The sequence below is a fragment of the Vulpes lagopus genome, chromosome 2, assembly GCF_018345385.1.
Source record: "Vulpes lagopus strain Blue_001 chromosome 2, ASM1834538v1, whole genome shotgun sequence".
NCBI classification, from domain to species: domain Eukaryota; kingdom Metazoa; phylum Chordata; class Mammalia; order Carnivora; family Canidae; genus Vulpes; species Vulpes lagopus.
In genome coordinates, this window is record NC_054825.1 from 150,392,875 (window position 1) to 150,410,409 (window position 17,535).

The 17,535-nt window shown below is 35.0% G+C and overlaps 1 protein-coding gene across 3 annotated transcripts in view; it reads left to right on the top strand.

The window, feature by feature from the left end:
• Positions 1–17,535, top strand: part of JAK2 (Janus kinase 2) — a 117,039-nt gene that overhangs the window by 49,027 nt on the left and 50,477 nt on the right. For 2 of the 3 annotated variants that reach the window (XM_041741504.1, XM_041741520.1), the window contains exons 3-5: positions 1,169–1,435; positions 9,791–9,914; positions 16,644–16,761. In XM_041741504.1, coding sequence (XP_041597438.1) covers positions 1,216–1,435; positions 9,791–9,914; positions 16,644–16,761 — 462 coding nt within the window. In that variant the 5' untranslated portion in view covers positions 1,169–1,215. The remainder of the gene's footprint in view (positions 1–1,168; positions 1,436–9,790; positions 9,915–16,643; positions 16,762–17,535) is intronic. The other variant, XM_041741514.1, reaches the window with a different exon arrangement.

Sequence of the window (17,535 nt, forward strand, 5' to 3'; positions counted from 1 at the left end):
TAATATGTTTGGTGGTAGATAGATGATTCTGGATATTGATTCAGATGCTTAAGTTTGCCAGGTGTTTTATTCTTTTCACATTTCCTTCCTGGTTGCTTCATGGTTTGTTTGTTTATTTATTTATAGATTTTATTTATTCATTAGAGAGAGAGAGGGAGGCAGAGACACAGGTAGAGGGAGAAGAAGCAGGCTCCACGCAGGGAGCCCGATGTGGGTCCGGATCACAGGACCCCAGGATCACACCCTGGGCAGAAGGCAGGCTCCAAACCACTGAGTAACCCAGTGATCCCTGCTTCATGGTTTTAAAGTGACTGCCCTACCCTGTATTTATGTTTAGAGGCAAGTAAGAAGAAAGTGAAGGGGGAAAAGCAAAAAGGAAGCCAAGTCAGCTTCCTTTTAAGAACTGTTCCTGGAAGGTACCATCCAGCAACTTCCACTTAAATGTCATTTGTTGAAACTGGTTCAGGTGGTTATGCATCTGTGGGGAAATAACAGTTCTTTAGGGGTATGTTGCTCTCCCCGACAAAATTGGGCCCTATCAAGCAAGAAGGAAAAATGTATTTTGAGTATGTAATTTCAGTCTTACCACAAATATCTGTATTTTTAATAGTTTCCTAAATGGTATAACTTCTCAAATATTGTACTTCAGCCCAATAAATTAGAGTAGATCTTTTACCTTCCTACTTCTCAGCACAGTTTTACTCTCCTGGAATGTTGTTTGTCTTTCATAAATCCAGTCTGTTGTACAGAATCAGTTTTAAATATGACCTCCTCTAATAAAACTCATCAGTTTAAACCCAGTTTGAAATGTTATTACCCCCTCCAGATACCAATAAGCAATTGTCATAGTAATTCATTTATTGAGAATTTATGTTACCCCGGATCTCTTATCCTATTGCCTGTTACTGATTTTGTTTATTTTGTTAATATTCCATATTTGTATTGTGTTTCCTCAGGTTGTAAGCTTCAGTTTTATGGTCCTTGTCCACAGGAAGCTTATAATCTCAGTATCTCTCACTGTGCTTTCTATATAGCAGTACATGATATTTACTCAATTAATGAATTTTAACAAAGTCACTGCTTTCAGTAAAGCCTTCTTTGTATAGGAGGTGATACCTTATCATATCAGTATCACTTTCTTTTGTAACTTACTGTTTTTTCCTAACAGGCAAATGTTCTGAAAAAAAAACAAAAAACAAAAAACTCTGCGTGGGAATGGCTTGCCTTACAATGACAGAAATGGAAGGAACATCCGAATCTCCTATACATCAGAATGGTGATATTCCTGGAAATGCTAATTCTGTGAAGCAAATAGACCCACTCCTACAGGTGTATCTTTATCATTCTCTTGAGAAAGCTGAAGAAGAATATCTGAAGTTTCCAACTGGGGAGTATGTTGCAGAAGAAATTTGTGTTGCTGCTTCTAAAGCTTGTGGTAAATATTTTAAAAAAATCTTATTTTCTCCTTGTTAATAAGTCATCACTTCAATTATGCTACTCTAATACAATGTACATGTGTAACGTATTTTTTATTTTTTAAAAATGTGTATGTGGCAGTGTGCTTTCAAAGGAAGAGCTACCAGAGCTTGGAGAGGTGCTTTCTGCCTGGTGCTGCTTCACATTGAGGGCTCTGCTGGGGCCCTGCAGGCACTGAGCTCCTTGGTTGCTCTGGGTGCAACTCTCTCAGTCCTTGGTGCAACAGCTGCCCCGCCAGAGGCTGCAGGCAGCAAACTTTGATGGAGTGTGTTGTTTCCAGCAGGGGAGAGTACACAGTTCCAGGATGCATAGCTGCCTCCACCTAGATTTCAAAGGATGGAGCCTCCCAAATCCATAGGGGCTAGGCAGCTGAGAGCCTTGGGGCCCACCTCTGGTAAAGCTACAAGGACAAAACATTTTGCCCGTGTGTCTTATAGGCAAGACCTCTGCCTCAGTGGGCCTGGAAAACAGATTGTCCTGTCACAGAGGATCATTCTTGAGCCTTGGGTCTGATGGAATTTGCCCTGTTGAGTTTTAGAATTGCTTGGGACCTGTCAGTCCTTTTTTTCTGCTCTTTTGGAGTGGAAATGTCTGTCTTATGCCTGTCCTACCATTGTATTTTGGAAGCATTTAACTTGTTCGATTTCACAGATTCACAGCTGGAATGGTTTCCTTGCTTCCGGATGAATGGTACCTTGAGTCTCACCCAAATATGATTTAGTTGCTATTCAGATGAATCTTTGAACTTCAGACTTTTGAATTGATGGCTGGAATGAGTTAGGATTTTGGGGGCTATTGGGATGGAGTGAAAAATATCTGAATTTTGGGGTTTTATTTATTTATTCATGAGAGACACACAGAGAGAGAGGCAGAGAGAAGCAGGCTCCATGCAGGTAGCCTGATGTGGGACTCGATTCCAGGTCTCCAGGATCATGCCCTGGGCCAAAGGCAGGCGCTTAACCACTGAGCCACCCAGGCGTCCCAAAATTTTTTATTTTTATTGTTAAGTCTTCACATCTACTTATCTTTATTCTCTAGTTTTTACTTTAGAAGTTATTTGGATTGCTTTTTCATAATTTCCATTTTCTGCTCATGTTCATGTTTTGCTCTGCCTTCTTTACAAAATGGAATATATTCTAGTACCTGATTTAACTTTCTTCATTGGTAATTCTATCATCTCTGTCATTTCTAGGTATCCTTCTACTGATTGATGTTACTTCTGGTTACGGGTCATATTTTCCTGCTTTTTAAAATGTCTACAATTTTTTATTGGATGCTGGATATTGTAAATTTGTAATTTATAGTGTTAACCTGCTGGATTTTGTTGTATTCTTTGAATAGTGATGGACTTTGTTCTGGCAGGTGGTTAGGTAATTGGTGGTTTACTTAGCTGCTTTTGAGATCATCTTCTCCTTTTTATTCTTCCTTTTGTTAAATAATTCAGTATTTCTAGTATATTCACAGAGTTGTGCAACTCTCATGTCATTTTTCAGCACCACTGGAAAGAAACCTCTTATCCATTAGAATCATTTTCCATTTGTCCTCAGCTCCCCTAACAACAAATCTACTTACATCTTTAAGAATTTACATTTTTGGAACATTTCATGTACGTGAAATTATTCCATGTGTGTTTTTTGTGACAAGGAGTTGAATTCCTGAGTCATATTGTAACTGTGCTTAATCTTTTGTTCTTAACCTAACTACCAGAATATTTTCAGGGCATCTACATCCTTTTACATTTCCACCAGCAGTGTATAAAGATCCCAATTTTTCTATATCCTGATCGATACTTGTTATTACTTTTTTGACAATAGACATACTAGTCGATGTAAAGTGGTATCTCTCATGTGTATTTTTTTGAAAAAGCTTTATTGATAAATGATTCACATATACATTTCATACTTGTAAAAAGTGTGCATTTCAGTGGTTTTTACTATTACCAGTCAATTTTAGAACACTTTTTCACACCAAAAGAAACTGTGCGCTTATTGACTATCACTCTCAAACCCCCTCATCCCTCTCCAGCATTAGGCATGCCCTAATATATGTTCTGTCTCAGTAAATTTGTCTGTCTAGATATTTCATTTAATAGGGTATATAATATGTGGCCTTTTGTTGCTAGCTTGTAATTCCTACGCCCCTTTGGAAATCTTTAGTAAAAGATGAAAGATTTATGTAATCTAAAGAGAAATGCTAGAGTATTCTACTTAAAATTTTTGTGAAGTTCATCCATATTTGTACCATCTATCAGTACTTAATTCTTTTATGGCTGAATAATTTGCTATTGTATGGATAATGCCACATATTGTTTAACCATTGATCAGTTGATGGACATTTTAACTGTTTCAGCCTTTGTCTATCATGCATAATGTTCCTGTGAACATTGTGTACAATGTGGACAGATGATTTCATTTCTGTGTATATACCCAGGGGTGGAGTTGTGGGTCAAATGGTAACTCTTTGTGAGAAACTAACCAGACTGTTTTTCAAAGAGGCTGGCTGCACCATTTTGCATTCATACCAGTAGTGTGTCAGGGTTCTGATTATTCCACATCCCTAATAACACTTGTTATTATTATCCATTCAAATGGGTATAAAATGGTATCTTTTTTAGTTTTGAATTTTTCCCCCTGATTATCAATTCTTTTGAGTATCTTTGAACTGCTTATTGCCAATTTGTGTGTCTTCTTTGGAGAAATATCTGTTCCTGTCCTTGTCTACTTTTTAAATTTTCTGTTTGTTGTTGTTACTGAGTTGTTAATAATTGTATTTTCTAGATATGGATTTCTTACAAATATATGATTTGGAAATCTTTCCCCCCATTTTGTATTTTGTCTTTTCACTTTCTGGATCTGCTAGTGTCCTTTGAAGAAAGATTTTTAATTTTGAGGAAACCTCGTTTATTTTTGTTTTTGTGTCCTGAGAATCCTTTACCAAATCTTAGTTCATGAAAAATTGTCCTTGCAGTTTCTTCTAGGAGTTTTATGGTTTTAGTTTTGCTCCACTTTGAGTTCATTTTTGCAGCTGGTTTGAGGTATAAAGGTTCAGTGTCATTTTTAGCATGTGAATATCCCTGTGTTACTGACTTCTCCTACTTTGTGTTACTGACTTCACCTACTTTGTGTAGTGTTTATAAGTAAGGTTCATCTCTGTTGTACCATGTACTTAGTACATTGTTCTTTTGTGACTGAATGATACTCAGCTAAATAGTATCAAATACATGATACAACAGGGATGAAACATAAATATTATATGAAGTGTAAAGAGCTAGTAACACATGGATATCTACGTGCACATCCCTGCACCCTTTTGATGAAGAGGCTATGATTTCCCCACTCACTAGTCTCAGAACCCTTGTGAAAGTATCATTTGGCCATAAATGAGTGCATTTGTTTCTGGATTTTCCGTTGTTTTTCATTGGTCTATATGTCTTAAGGCCAGTACCATACTCTTTGTATCACTATAGCTGTGTCATGAGTTTATGTAATCAGAAAGTGTTAGTTTTCCAACTCGTTCTTTTTCAAGATTGTTGTATTTTGTTAAGTCTCTTTTATTAGATTTTGTGTTATAGTTTTTGTATTCTTTTAGGGTTACCCTAGATATCACAGTGTATACTTTTGACTTCTCACAATCTTAAGCTAGTATGTTAAAATTTTCTAAACAATTCAAGAACTTGACAGAACTTTAATTCCGTTTTCCTCTATTTTATTTCCTTTATTTTTGGTGTTACTGTTATCATGTGTTTTACTTCTATAGATATCATTAACCCCACAAGGCACTTATATTACTGTTGCTTTAAATAGTCATTATTGTTTATAATTACCCTTTTCCTTGTTCTTCATTTTTTTCCTATACTTCATGCTTCCATTTGTCATGATTTTCCTTCAGCGTAAAGAACTCCTTTTAGTATTTCTGCATTGCAGACCTGCTGGTGACAGATACCTTCAGCTTTATTTATCTGAAAATGTCTTTTCTTTTTACTTTCTTTTTTGAATATTACAGGCTATAGAATTCTTGGCAGGCTTTCTTTCCCTTTGATTCAATGCTTTTAAGATGTCATATTCATTCTTTGTCTTTGACTTCATGATTTTTGTTGAAAAGCTACCTATTAGTCTTTTACTCCTCCTTTGAAGATAATATGTTTCTATGCTCTGGTTACTTTTAAGATTTTTCTTTCTGTTGTTCATCTGAAGCAGTTTGATTGTGGTGTACCTCTGTGTTATTTTGTTTGTCTTTATTTTGGTTCCAGCTCTCAGGTCTTGCTGAATTTGTAGGTTAATGTCTGTTAGCTTTGGAAAATTCTTGGCCATTCTTTCTTCAGTTACATGTAAATTAGATCTGATTAACATGTCTTAAATGCCTTTTATACTATCTTCAGTTCTTTCCATTCTGTTTTGTTTGTTTGTTTTTCTGTGCTTCAATTTGGGTATTTTTTTATTGACTTGTTTTGGTGTTAACCAGTCCTATCTTCTATAGTATGTAATATGCTGTGAAATCCATCTGTTGGCCCATGTTTTAGTACTATCTGGGAGGTTGTTAGAAATGCAGTATCTCAGGCCTCATCCCAGAATCAGTGAATAAGAAACTTTCTTTTTCAACAAAACTATGCTTTTCAAACTTTTCAACAAAAACTCTGGAAGCCAAAAGACAGTCTCCATCCAGATTGTTATAATTATGAATGTTAAATTTTAAAAAATACTGATCTAGCTCATTCTAGCTCAGTTAGGGGAACAAAAAAAAAGCTATTTATATAGTTTATGACACCCAGTTAGGATATACTCTTTGGATCTTTACAGTTGAACCAACGTTATATGCCATATACTTTGCTAAGCATGTTATTCATATTATTGCATTTTATCTTTTCAAGGATAAAGTACTATGAACTCAGTTTTCTGTCCTTATTCTTTAGATGATGAAGTATAAACTTAGATTAAGTATCACAAGTTTACATAGCTAGTACATTTTATGAACTCTGCCTGCAATTACACAGAACAGCTAAATGCTTATGTGCTTTCAGTTTATCCAATGCCTCTTCAGAAGCCTTCACTGAAGTCTTTTTCCTTCATTTGACTCTCTTGATAAATTATTTTACCTCTGTTAAAACCAGAGCTGAATAGAAGTTAAAATGATGAAAATGGATTTTACTTAATAAACTATTGTAATAGGGAAGATATTCCAGTATAAAAGTGAGTTTGACTCTGAATACAGCCTGAACAGAGAGGGTTTTATAGCCAAGGAGAAAGATCGTCAGGAGCATTAGTGAATGGAATTACTGAGAGTAGACATCAAGGGATCCCTGGGTGGCTCAGTGGTTCAGCGCCTCCCTTTGGCCCAGGGTGTGATCCTGGAGTCCGGCATGGAGCCTGCTTCTCCCTCTGCCTGTCTCTGCTTCTCTCTCTCTCTCTCTCTCTCTCTCTGTCTGTCATGCATAAATAATAAATAAAATCTTTAAAAAAAAAAGAGTAGACATCAAAATCTGGGGGGATTCTGGGTGAACTAATCTAAAATTATTTTTGCTGTTGGCAGGCCAAAGTGATCAGATATTGTCTGGTCGATAACAAGGGTGAGGAGTTTGATTAGATGTCAAAGATGGGGAACTCATGCTAAATGGACTTAGCAGGATTCTTGCTAAAACTTGCGTCTACAAGGAAGAACATGTATGAGCCTTCTGGGGAAGGATTCAGAAGAGCCTTGCTAAAATTTGATCAAGCAAAGAATCTTTTTCATCTCTTTTTCATGGTCTTTACTTTTTTTCCTATGGTTTACTATCATTGCACATACCCTTTTGAATTGTAATTCCCCAGTGGCATCTCTGAGTCATCTGCTACAATTGTGAGATCCTTAAAGTTGGGCACTATTTTTATTTTTGTATTTCTTGTACTCTTATTGGGCTTATAATAGAATAGGGACTGTTAATATTAGTGAAATGATGACTGTTCTTGCTCTAGAATGATACATAACTGAATCACAGTTATGATAGTGGCTTGGAAAAGAAGAAGCACATTAAAATGCTTTTAACAAATGTAAGTAAAAATAATTTGGATTAGTGTGTAGGGAAAGAAAGATTTAAAAATGACTGATGTTTCTGTTGGTCCTATTTTTTCAATGTAATGTATATCTCAAATACAATGTCATTGCTTTTTCATCCTTTCTAAGGCAACCCAATTAACATGAACTAAGAAAAATAAGTATTAATATCTAATGGCCATTTTGGAATAAGATATTATTGTGACTAAACATGACTATATAAGCAATTTCTTTTATTTGTTTGCAGGGCTGACTTAACCATTTTTCTTTTGGTGTGTATCCCTATTCAATTTTTATAGGTACATTCGTTTTCCTATTTTGATACCTGTAATTAAGGTATGAAATCCAATTTGAAGAAATCATTATTCATCATTTAAAAACATTGTGATGATTCATCAGTATAAATTCACTTTTCCTGCTTTGTATGATTATGCTGTTGTTTGAAAATCATGACATTGTCTAATTAAAAAAAAAATCCTTATCCTTGTATGCTAAGAATAATGGTTCCATATACAGTTTCATTTGGATAGTTACATTTAAACTAAATGCTGCTTTTTTGCTAAAATTCTTTTCCCAGTATTTTCTCTTCCCCAGGTTATCTCAGATCTATTATGGCCCTTTCCTGGGCATTTTCATCTCCCACTCTATCTCTTATATACCTAGAACACTGATTGTGTGAAGCATTTCGTGGATAGAGGAGAGGTGGTAGATGGATAAAAGGAGTACTTCCTGCACGTCACTGAGACATGAGATTACCATGCTACTTGATTGGATGATGTTATTCAGATTTTTAAGTTTAAAGCATTTTTAAGTGCATAAATAGCTTAGATCAAAATAATTCTCAGATAAAATAATATTTCTCAAGTTATTTGAATGGCATGCATTATTTCCTGTCAAGGTTATTTTAAAATTCAGAAATTGACAAACCATCATTCTCTATAGTTTCAAGGTGATTTACATAATGGACTCTGATTTTGGTATTGATAGTATCTTTTTTTTTCTTTTTCTTTTTTGACATGAGGACTTACCATTTTTATTTAATGAATTCTTTCTTGAAAAGGTTTTTCTTTATTCTACTCTTAATCTTCCTTTTCCCTTTTTGTCCCATCCTAGTCGTTGTGGCAGTAATCTCTTGTCTGTCCTTTATGGTTTTTTCCATGATCATAAAAACATAGATGGAAACATAGTCCCCCTCTCTCCTATACACACAGTCATTAGGATTTTGAGGTTATTATTTTATAAAATGGAGTCATATTGTACGATTCTTGTCTTTTTTTTTTTAAGTTTTTATTTATTTATTCATGAGACAGAGAGAGAGAGAGAGGCAAAGACACAGGCAGAGGGAGAAGCAGGCTCCATGCGGGGAGCCCTACACAGTACTCAATCCCAGGCCTCCAGGACCACGTCCTAGGCGGAAGGCACTGCTCAACTGCTGAGCCACCTGGGATGCCTACTTCTTGTCTTTATCATGAAAATATACATTGTGAAAATTCTATTCAAGCCACCTACTTTTGCACTAATTGTTTTTATTGAATTTCCTAATATTCCACTCCGTGGATTGTACTAGCATAATTTTTTCATATTTTCTACATTTTCTTACTAATATACTGTACATTTTCTTACTACTATACTGTACTTTTAGGAGTATATTGCTGGGTTAAAAGGTTGACATTTCTATCAATTATGTAATAGTTCCTTTTCACTACCATTTAATCAGCCCTAGATGTTACCCGTCTCATTTTTGTTGGCTGAATAGTATAAAGTGATATCACATAATTTTAATTTGCATTTTCTTCAATACTAGCTATTACCATCCCTTCACATATTTATTATTATTCATTTATTGGTCTGTTGTGAATAACTTTTGTCCATTTTTGCCATTTTCACTTTTATTTATTTATTCATGAGAAACACAGAGGCAGAGATAGGTGGAGGGAGAAGCAGGCTCCCTCCTGGGAGCTTTATATTTGGGATTTGATCCTAGGACCCTGGGATCACGACATCAGCCAAAGGCGGATGCTTAACCCACGGAGCCGCCCCAGTGTCCCCAAAAAATTGCATTTAAAAAAAATCTGCTTAAAAGAGTTCCAGCAATCATATTTTAAAATACAGGGAAAAAAGATTTAATTAAAAATTCAGTAGGAAGACACGTTGAACCAAAAGATGTCAACTGCTATTGCATTTGTGCTGATTAAGAGTTGTTATTTCAACACCATTACAAATTATGGATGTTAAATAAATGTACTTGTTACTATCTGTAATCATTTTTTTCCTACTTCTTTCCTAGGAATCACACCTGTGTATCATAGTATGTTTGCTTTAATGAGTGAAACAGAAAGGATCTGGTATCCACCCAACCATGTCTTCCATATTGATGAATCAACCAAGCACAATGTACTCTACAGAATAAGGTACTTTCTCCAATAAAGTGACTCTTAGTGGTGAAAAAGCAAAGTGAGAGAAATTATTTCAAACATATTTTTAAGTTGCAAGGTACTTAATAATAGAAACCAAACTTCATTTAAGACATTTTGTCCACCAGAGGAAGTGTTTTTACATGTTTTTTCACTAGGATACTCTTAGCTTTTCTGGTGGGATGCTACTTAACCACTTATGATTATAATTAAATTTAAAAATGATGAGAATGGCCTCTACTGACTGACAAAATCCTAAATGTTTGGAATATTTTTAGTTTCCCAGGAAATTCAGTGTTTTGTGCAATAAAATGTAATCTAACATCTCTCTCTCTTTTTTTTTAGTTTCAGATGTAGTTTTCAATAATTCATCAGTTGCATATAATACCCAGTGCTCATCACATCTCTTTTTAATAATTTTTTTAGAGTTAAAGTAAAAGAAATGATTTTGTCAGTATTTATTCACAGCCTCAAATTATTAGTTAATTTCACAATTTATGGAAATATGTAATACCAATTTAGAGAAATCCAGTGGAACTCTTCCATTCAAAAAGATTAAATAAAGAAATAAGTTTGATCTGTGGCTCTTATGAAATAGATTCATTCCATGCAGTCAGTGTTGCATAGTAAAAAATAAACACATGGACTCATTCTTGATCTTAAAAAGGAAAGAAAAGAAAGCCTTAAAAAACTAAGACTCAGGAGAAACATCCTTATATCATAAAGGGTAGTTACCAAAAGCAGGTAGTAAATACTATTCTCAAATGGTAAGATGTTAGCAGCAATCTCTGTAAAACAAAAAGAGATAGAAAACAAAGATAGCAACCACCACTGCTTCCACTTAGGATTTTAGTGGAGTAAATCCTGTCTTACTGTATTTCTGAATACAGTAAGACAAGAAAAATAAATATGTAATAATTGAATACAAAGAAACAAAGTCATTATTTGAGATGGTATGATTATTAGAAAATGTAAACAAATTTATTGGCATCAATAATAAGCATTCAGCAGTGTTTACAGCAATAGTCCTTTGCTGTAAAAGGCCGGTAGTAAATATTTTAGGCTATATTATCTCTGTTTTAACTATTCATCTCTGTTATGATAGTGTGAAAGCCACCATAAATAATAAGCAAATGAATGGGCATGACTGTATTCCAGTAAAACTTTATTTATAAAAACTTAGAGTGGACCAGAATGGGGCTCTGAGGCAGAGTTTGCTGACCTCTTCTCACGAATTAAAAATTGTTTATCTTCTCAAATTCATGAATTTCTCCTATTCTCAAATCAAGGACACATAGATTCATAGCTACATATAATCAAAAGTTCCAAGGAAAGTCTAATCAGAAACCATTCAAAAGAAGATTTTATATAATTAAAAAAAATACCACGTGCCTGTTGTTTAGAGAGTATTCTTCACTTTATTACATTTGTAGGGGTTATGTCAAAACCACATAAAAGAGCAGTAATTACAAAACAGTGTGGAAGGGCTTATGATCTACGAAGATATTGTTTGTATGACACTAATAGAACAAAGGAAATGAAAGTTTTGTGTATTACTGAAATTAAGTTGATATTACTGATATTTTTTAAAATGTTTTGTTTTTTAATTTTTTATTTATTTATGATAGTCACAGAGAGAGAGAGAGGCAGAGACACAGGCGGAGGGAGAAGCAGGCTCCATGCACCGGGAGCCTGATGTGGGATTCGATCCCGGGTTTCCAGGATTGCGCCCTGGGCCAAAGGCAGGCGCCAAACTGCTGCGCCACCCAGGGATCCCCGATATTACTGATATCTTTTAAGTTGAAATGTCAATTGTTGTCCTCTGGGAAACTCCTAAGAAAATAACTCAAAAATACAAGTGAAAGAAACAATATGAAACTTAATATAATACATTAGAAAGTATCTATTTAATAAAAAAGATCTTAGTAGTGGAGAAGTGGATGAACGAAAAAAGAAGCCATACAGAAAACAAATAGCAAAATGATGGACATAAGTATTACCTTAACAGTAATTGTCTTAATGGTAAATGGACTAAATACTGATACAGTATCAGAGATTAGAGGAATAGATTAATCTAATAGATTAGAGGAATAGAGACAACATAAGCTACATGTTGTCTCTAAGAGGCACACTTTAAGTTAAAAGACACAAGGTAAGCTGAAAGTCAAGGATTGAAAAAGATATAACACCCTCAGTAACCACAGGGGAGCTGGAGCAACTATATTAATATCAGACAAGATTGATGGGAAAGATATAATTATTAGTAGAAACAAAGAAGGGACATTTTATAATGATAAAAGAGTTAATGAGACTGGAAAACATAATAATTGTTATAAATTAAATTTGATGACAGAGCTCCAAAATTCGTTAATCCAACAACTGACAGAATTGAAAGGGAAAAGAGACAATTCCACAATAGTAGTTGGAGACTTCAATACATGACTTTCAGTAATGGATAGGACAACTAGACTCAATTCAGCAAGATAAAGAAACACTTAAACAACACTATAAACCGGCTACACATGCTTATACAGAGCGCTCCACTCAGCAACAACACAATCACATTCTTCTCAAGTGCACATGGCACATTCTCCAGGATAGACCACACGTTAGTCTACCAAATGAGTCTCAATAAATTTCAAAAGATTGGAATTATACAGAGTATGTTCCAATCATTAGAAATCATTAACAGAAGGAAAACTGGGAAATTCACTAATATGTGATAGTTAACACAATTTTAAATAACCACTTGGTCAAAGAAAAAATCACAAGGGAAAATAGAAAATACTTTGATACGACTAAAAATGAACATATCAACTTATAGTATGCAGTTTAAACAGTAATTAGATGAGAATTCATAGCTATGCACACCTATATTAAAAAGGAAAAAGTTCTCAAATTAAGAGTATTCTACCTTAACAAAGTAGAAGAAAAGTAAGTAAAACTCAGAGCCAGGCAAAGGAAGGAAATAATAAAGATCAGAGTAGAAATACATGAAAAAGAGAAAGGAAAAGAACAGAAAATCAAGGAATGAAAAGTTGGTTCTTTGAAAAGATAAACACTATTGATAAGTCTTTAGCTAAATTGATCAAGATAAAAAGCTTAAATTACTAAAATCAGGAAGAGAGAACATCAATCACTGGGACTTTACAGAAATAAAGATTATAAGAAACAACTTAGTGATAACAGAATTACCTAACCAACATGAATGAAGTGAACAAATGCCTAAAAAGACCAAGGTATGGGAACTGCTAAAAGAAGAAACAAAGTCTGTAGGACCTCCCATAAGTATAGACATTGAATTAATAAAAAAAAAAATTTCCCCACAAAGAAAAGCCTAGGCCCAAGTGGCTTCAGTGGTAAATTCTATCAAACTTTTAAAGAAAAATTGGGTAACAATTATTCACAAAAAATGAACACTTCATAACTCATTCTGTGAGTTCAGTGTTACCCTAATACCAAATCCAGGCAGACATCCAGAAAAAATGAAAAGTACAGGTCAGGTCAGTATCCCTTATGGAAACAGGTTTCCAGGATCACAGCCTGGGTGGAAGGCAGGTGCTCAACAGCTGAGCCACCCGGGCATCCCCGATAAACGTTTTATATCTGGAATACATGAAGAGCTATTGTTTAATAGTATAATGAAAGATTAACCAATGAAAGTATGGGCAAAGGATTCAAATAGCATTTTTCTAAATAAGACATACAAATAGCCAGTAAGCACATGGAAAGATGCTCAACATTGTCATTCTTTAGAGGAATGTAAATTAGAAACAACAGGACACCAATTCACCCATTAGATGTCAAAGGTATAAAAGATGGACAATACCAAGTTTTTATGAATTTGGCAAATTACCACTTACTAATTAGAGCACAAGGTGCTAGATAGTGAGCCATGCTTCGGTGACAGAGCACAAGAGAAACCAAAGTAGAAAAGTTATTACTCATGGGTCGTAGAGGAAGTACCCTGCAAGCCTCCACAAGCCATATGGGGAGATCAAGGCAGAGTAGAGAGAGACACAAGACCCAAGGCACATGCCTTTATTAGGGTTTGTGGGTAGAGTGTTTGGGGTTCCAGATTCAGTTCAAGCCAACAGAGCTGGTCTTTGATAAGCCACCTGGGAGTCTTATTGAGGGGCTTCAGTAAGAGTCTTCTTGAGGGGCTGCTTCTTCAGCTCTGAGACAGAGGAGTCTTGATCACAATGGTGTTGGGGAAGTCGTATCAGAAACTTACATTTGTGGGGCTCCTGGGTGGCTCAGTGGTAGAGCATCTGCATTTGGTTCAGCTCATGATCCCAGGGTCCTGGGATCGAATCCCACATCGGGCTCCCTGCTGTGAGCTTGCTTCTGCCTCTGTGTCTCTGCCTCTCTGTCTCTTGTGTGTCTCATGAATAAATAAAATCTTAAAAAAATAATAAAAAAAACTTACATTTGCTTGTGACTCAATGGGCTGTTGTTGTTATGTAGGGTATGCACTTGCCTGAGGGGGCTAGTGTCAGTTTAAGGTCACTGCAGGCCACTTGGCTACACAAAATAGATGCCAAGGCGACAGTACCAAAGACTAACTTAGCTGAACTCTCCACTTGTGTTGGCAAGGATATGAACTATTGAGATGCTCATATGTTGCTGTTAGAGATGTAAACTAGCACAAGCACTTTTTATTTATTTAGCCACTTTTTAAAACACTTTGGGTGTTCCTCAAAAAGGTAAACATAGTATTAATATATGATCCAGCAATTGCACTCCTAAGTGTATATGCCAGGGAAATGAAAACATACACATACACACCCCCTTTTACACAATGTTCTTAGCAGCATTATCTACAATAGCAAAAAGATGGAAACAACCCAAATGCCCATCAAGTGATGAAGAAGCAAAATGTGGTTTATTCCATACAAGGGAATATTAACTGGCCAATAAAAAGGAATGCGGTGCTAATACTTGGCTATAAATGTGGATAGTCCTTAAAAATAAGGACTAAGCAGTGAAAGAAGGTAGAAAAGGCCACATGTTACATGATTCCATTTTTTTCTTTTAAAGATTTTATTTATTCATGACACAGAGAGAAGGAGAGGCAGAGACACAGGTAGAGGGAGAAGCAGGCTCCATGCAGGTAGCCTGACGCGGAACTCGATCCCAGGTCTTCAGGATCATGCCCTGGGCTGAAGAAGGTGCTGAACTGCTGAGCCCCCTGGGCTGCCCTGATTCCATTTATATAAAATATTCAGAACAAGCAAATTTATAGAAATAGACTAGTGATAATTTAGGGCTAGGGAGTAGGTGGGGTGATTTAGGTGTGACTACTAATAGGTGTGGAGTTTTATTTAGTGGGAATGAAAATGTTATAAAATTAGATTGTGGGGATGTGTGTACAGGGCTATGAATACACTAAAAAACATTGAATCGTATATAAATGGGTGAACTTGAGGGTATGGGTGAATTATATCTCAATAAAGATAAATAAAGCTATATATAATATTTTTTGTTTCTTTGAAGGACAAGTTTTTAACCTGTTCATTCATTCATTCATTTGTATTGTAGTTGATGTATTAGCTGTAGGTAGACAACACAGTGATTTGACCATTATATCCATTAAAAAATGCTCACCATGGTAAGTGTAGTTGCTATCCGTCACCATACAAAGTTATTAAAATATTATTGACTGTATTTCTGACATCGTACTTTTCAATCCTGTGACTTACCTATTTTATAACTGGAAATTTATACCTCTTAATCCCCTTCACTTGTTTTACCTTTTCTCCCTCTCCACAATAACTACCAGATTTTTATTGTTTTTATTAGTCTCTTCCTTTTTAATTTTTTTGTTGATTTTTTTTTTGCTTTTTATATTCTGCATATAAGTGAAATATGATTATTAGTCTTTCTTTGACTTATTTCAGTGAGCGTAATACCCTTTAGGTCTACCCTTGTTGTGAATGGCAACATTTTATTTTTTATAGCTGAGTAATACTCCATTGTATTTATACACCACACCTTCTTTATCTGTTCATCTGTTGATGGATACCTAGGCTGCTTCCTTTTCTCCACTCTTGCAAATTATGCTTCAGTAAGCCTGGGAGTGCCTGTATCATTTCAAATTGGTGTTTTCATTTTCTTCAGATAAATACCCAGTAGTAGAATTTTGGGTTGTATAGTAATTCTATTTTTAGTGTTTTGAGAACCTCCATACTGTTTTTCATTGTGGCTGTGTCCATTTACAATCCTCCCAATAGCACATGGAGGGGTCTCTTTTCTCCACATCTTTGCCAGCCCTTGTTATTTTTTGACTTTTTGATACAAGCCATTGTTTGGTATGAAGTGATATTTCATTGTGGTAACCTCCAGTTATTAAAAGAAGCAACAATTATTTGTTTTCACACCAAATTAGTATTTTCAAATTCCCCTACTGATATTACTGAATTAATATTTTAAAAACTTTTGTTAATATTATATTTTTATATTTTTGTTTCCTAGTATTATTTCTGCATTCTGCCCATAGAAGCAGGCAGCATATTGATTTTACACTTAGGTTTCTTGAATCCTGTCTATATTTTTATCATGGTCTTACCCAGTTTTTCTTCTGTCCCCAACTCATATTTAACACTGTCATTAGCTGTGTTTTCTGATTATGGGATGACACCTTTCAGTATGCTGGAAGTGGTTGTATGTACACAGTATGTTTATATTTGAACTATTTGGAGGCTGACTGAATGTTTTGTCTCATAGATTTTACTTCCCTTACTGGTATTGTAATGGCAGCAACAGAACCTATCGGCACGGAATATCTCGAGGTGCTGAAGCTCCTCTTCTTGACGACTTTGTCATGGCTTATCTTTTTGCTCAGGTATAATTATCTTGTATATATGTTAAATGATAAGGATCTTGCTGTGTAGTGTAGCTCATCAGAAAAAATCTTCATAAATGGGAAAATTGATGGTCTGTCTTACGTAGTAGGCCAGGAAAGGTAACAAATTTGAGTCTTTTGCTCACTAATTTTTAATCCCATAATTGATAAGTGACATAATTTATTTTATAAAGGTTCCCTTAATTTGCCCTTTCGAATTTTCACCTTTTTGGTCGTTTAGAACATTTTAAGGATTTCACAAAGTTTAGATTGAGTTATACAACTTGATTTATGTACATATAAGTACCTGAAATATAAGACAGTAAAATTTCCTCAGAGAATTTTTTTTTCATTCCTGAACAATTTCAGACATAAATAGTGGGTGGTAAAATGTAAAGTAAGTAGGAAACTAAATAAAAAGTGAGTTATAGTAGTTTGTTTGGCTCCTCATAGGAGGATGGCTAGATTTTGTTCCTTGGTCTGAGAGCTGTGTTCCAGTTGTTTGTTAATTAATTCTGTTATATTAAATTTTTAGTGTATTTGAACACTTTGTAATATTTTCCTGTTACCTTAATTGAAGCAGTCATTGCAATATTCTGTCATTAAATAACTTTTGTTTTTATATACCACAAGACTGAGGAGTAGAAATGAAAGAAAGAAAAAAGATATTAGTGCTTTTGGGGTAAAGGTATGCTCTCCTTATTCCCAGGCTGTCAGATTAAGGAATTTGAATCAGATTTCCTAACATCATAGGAAATTACCCTACAGATCCTC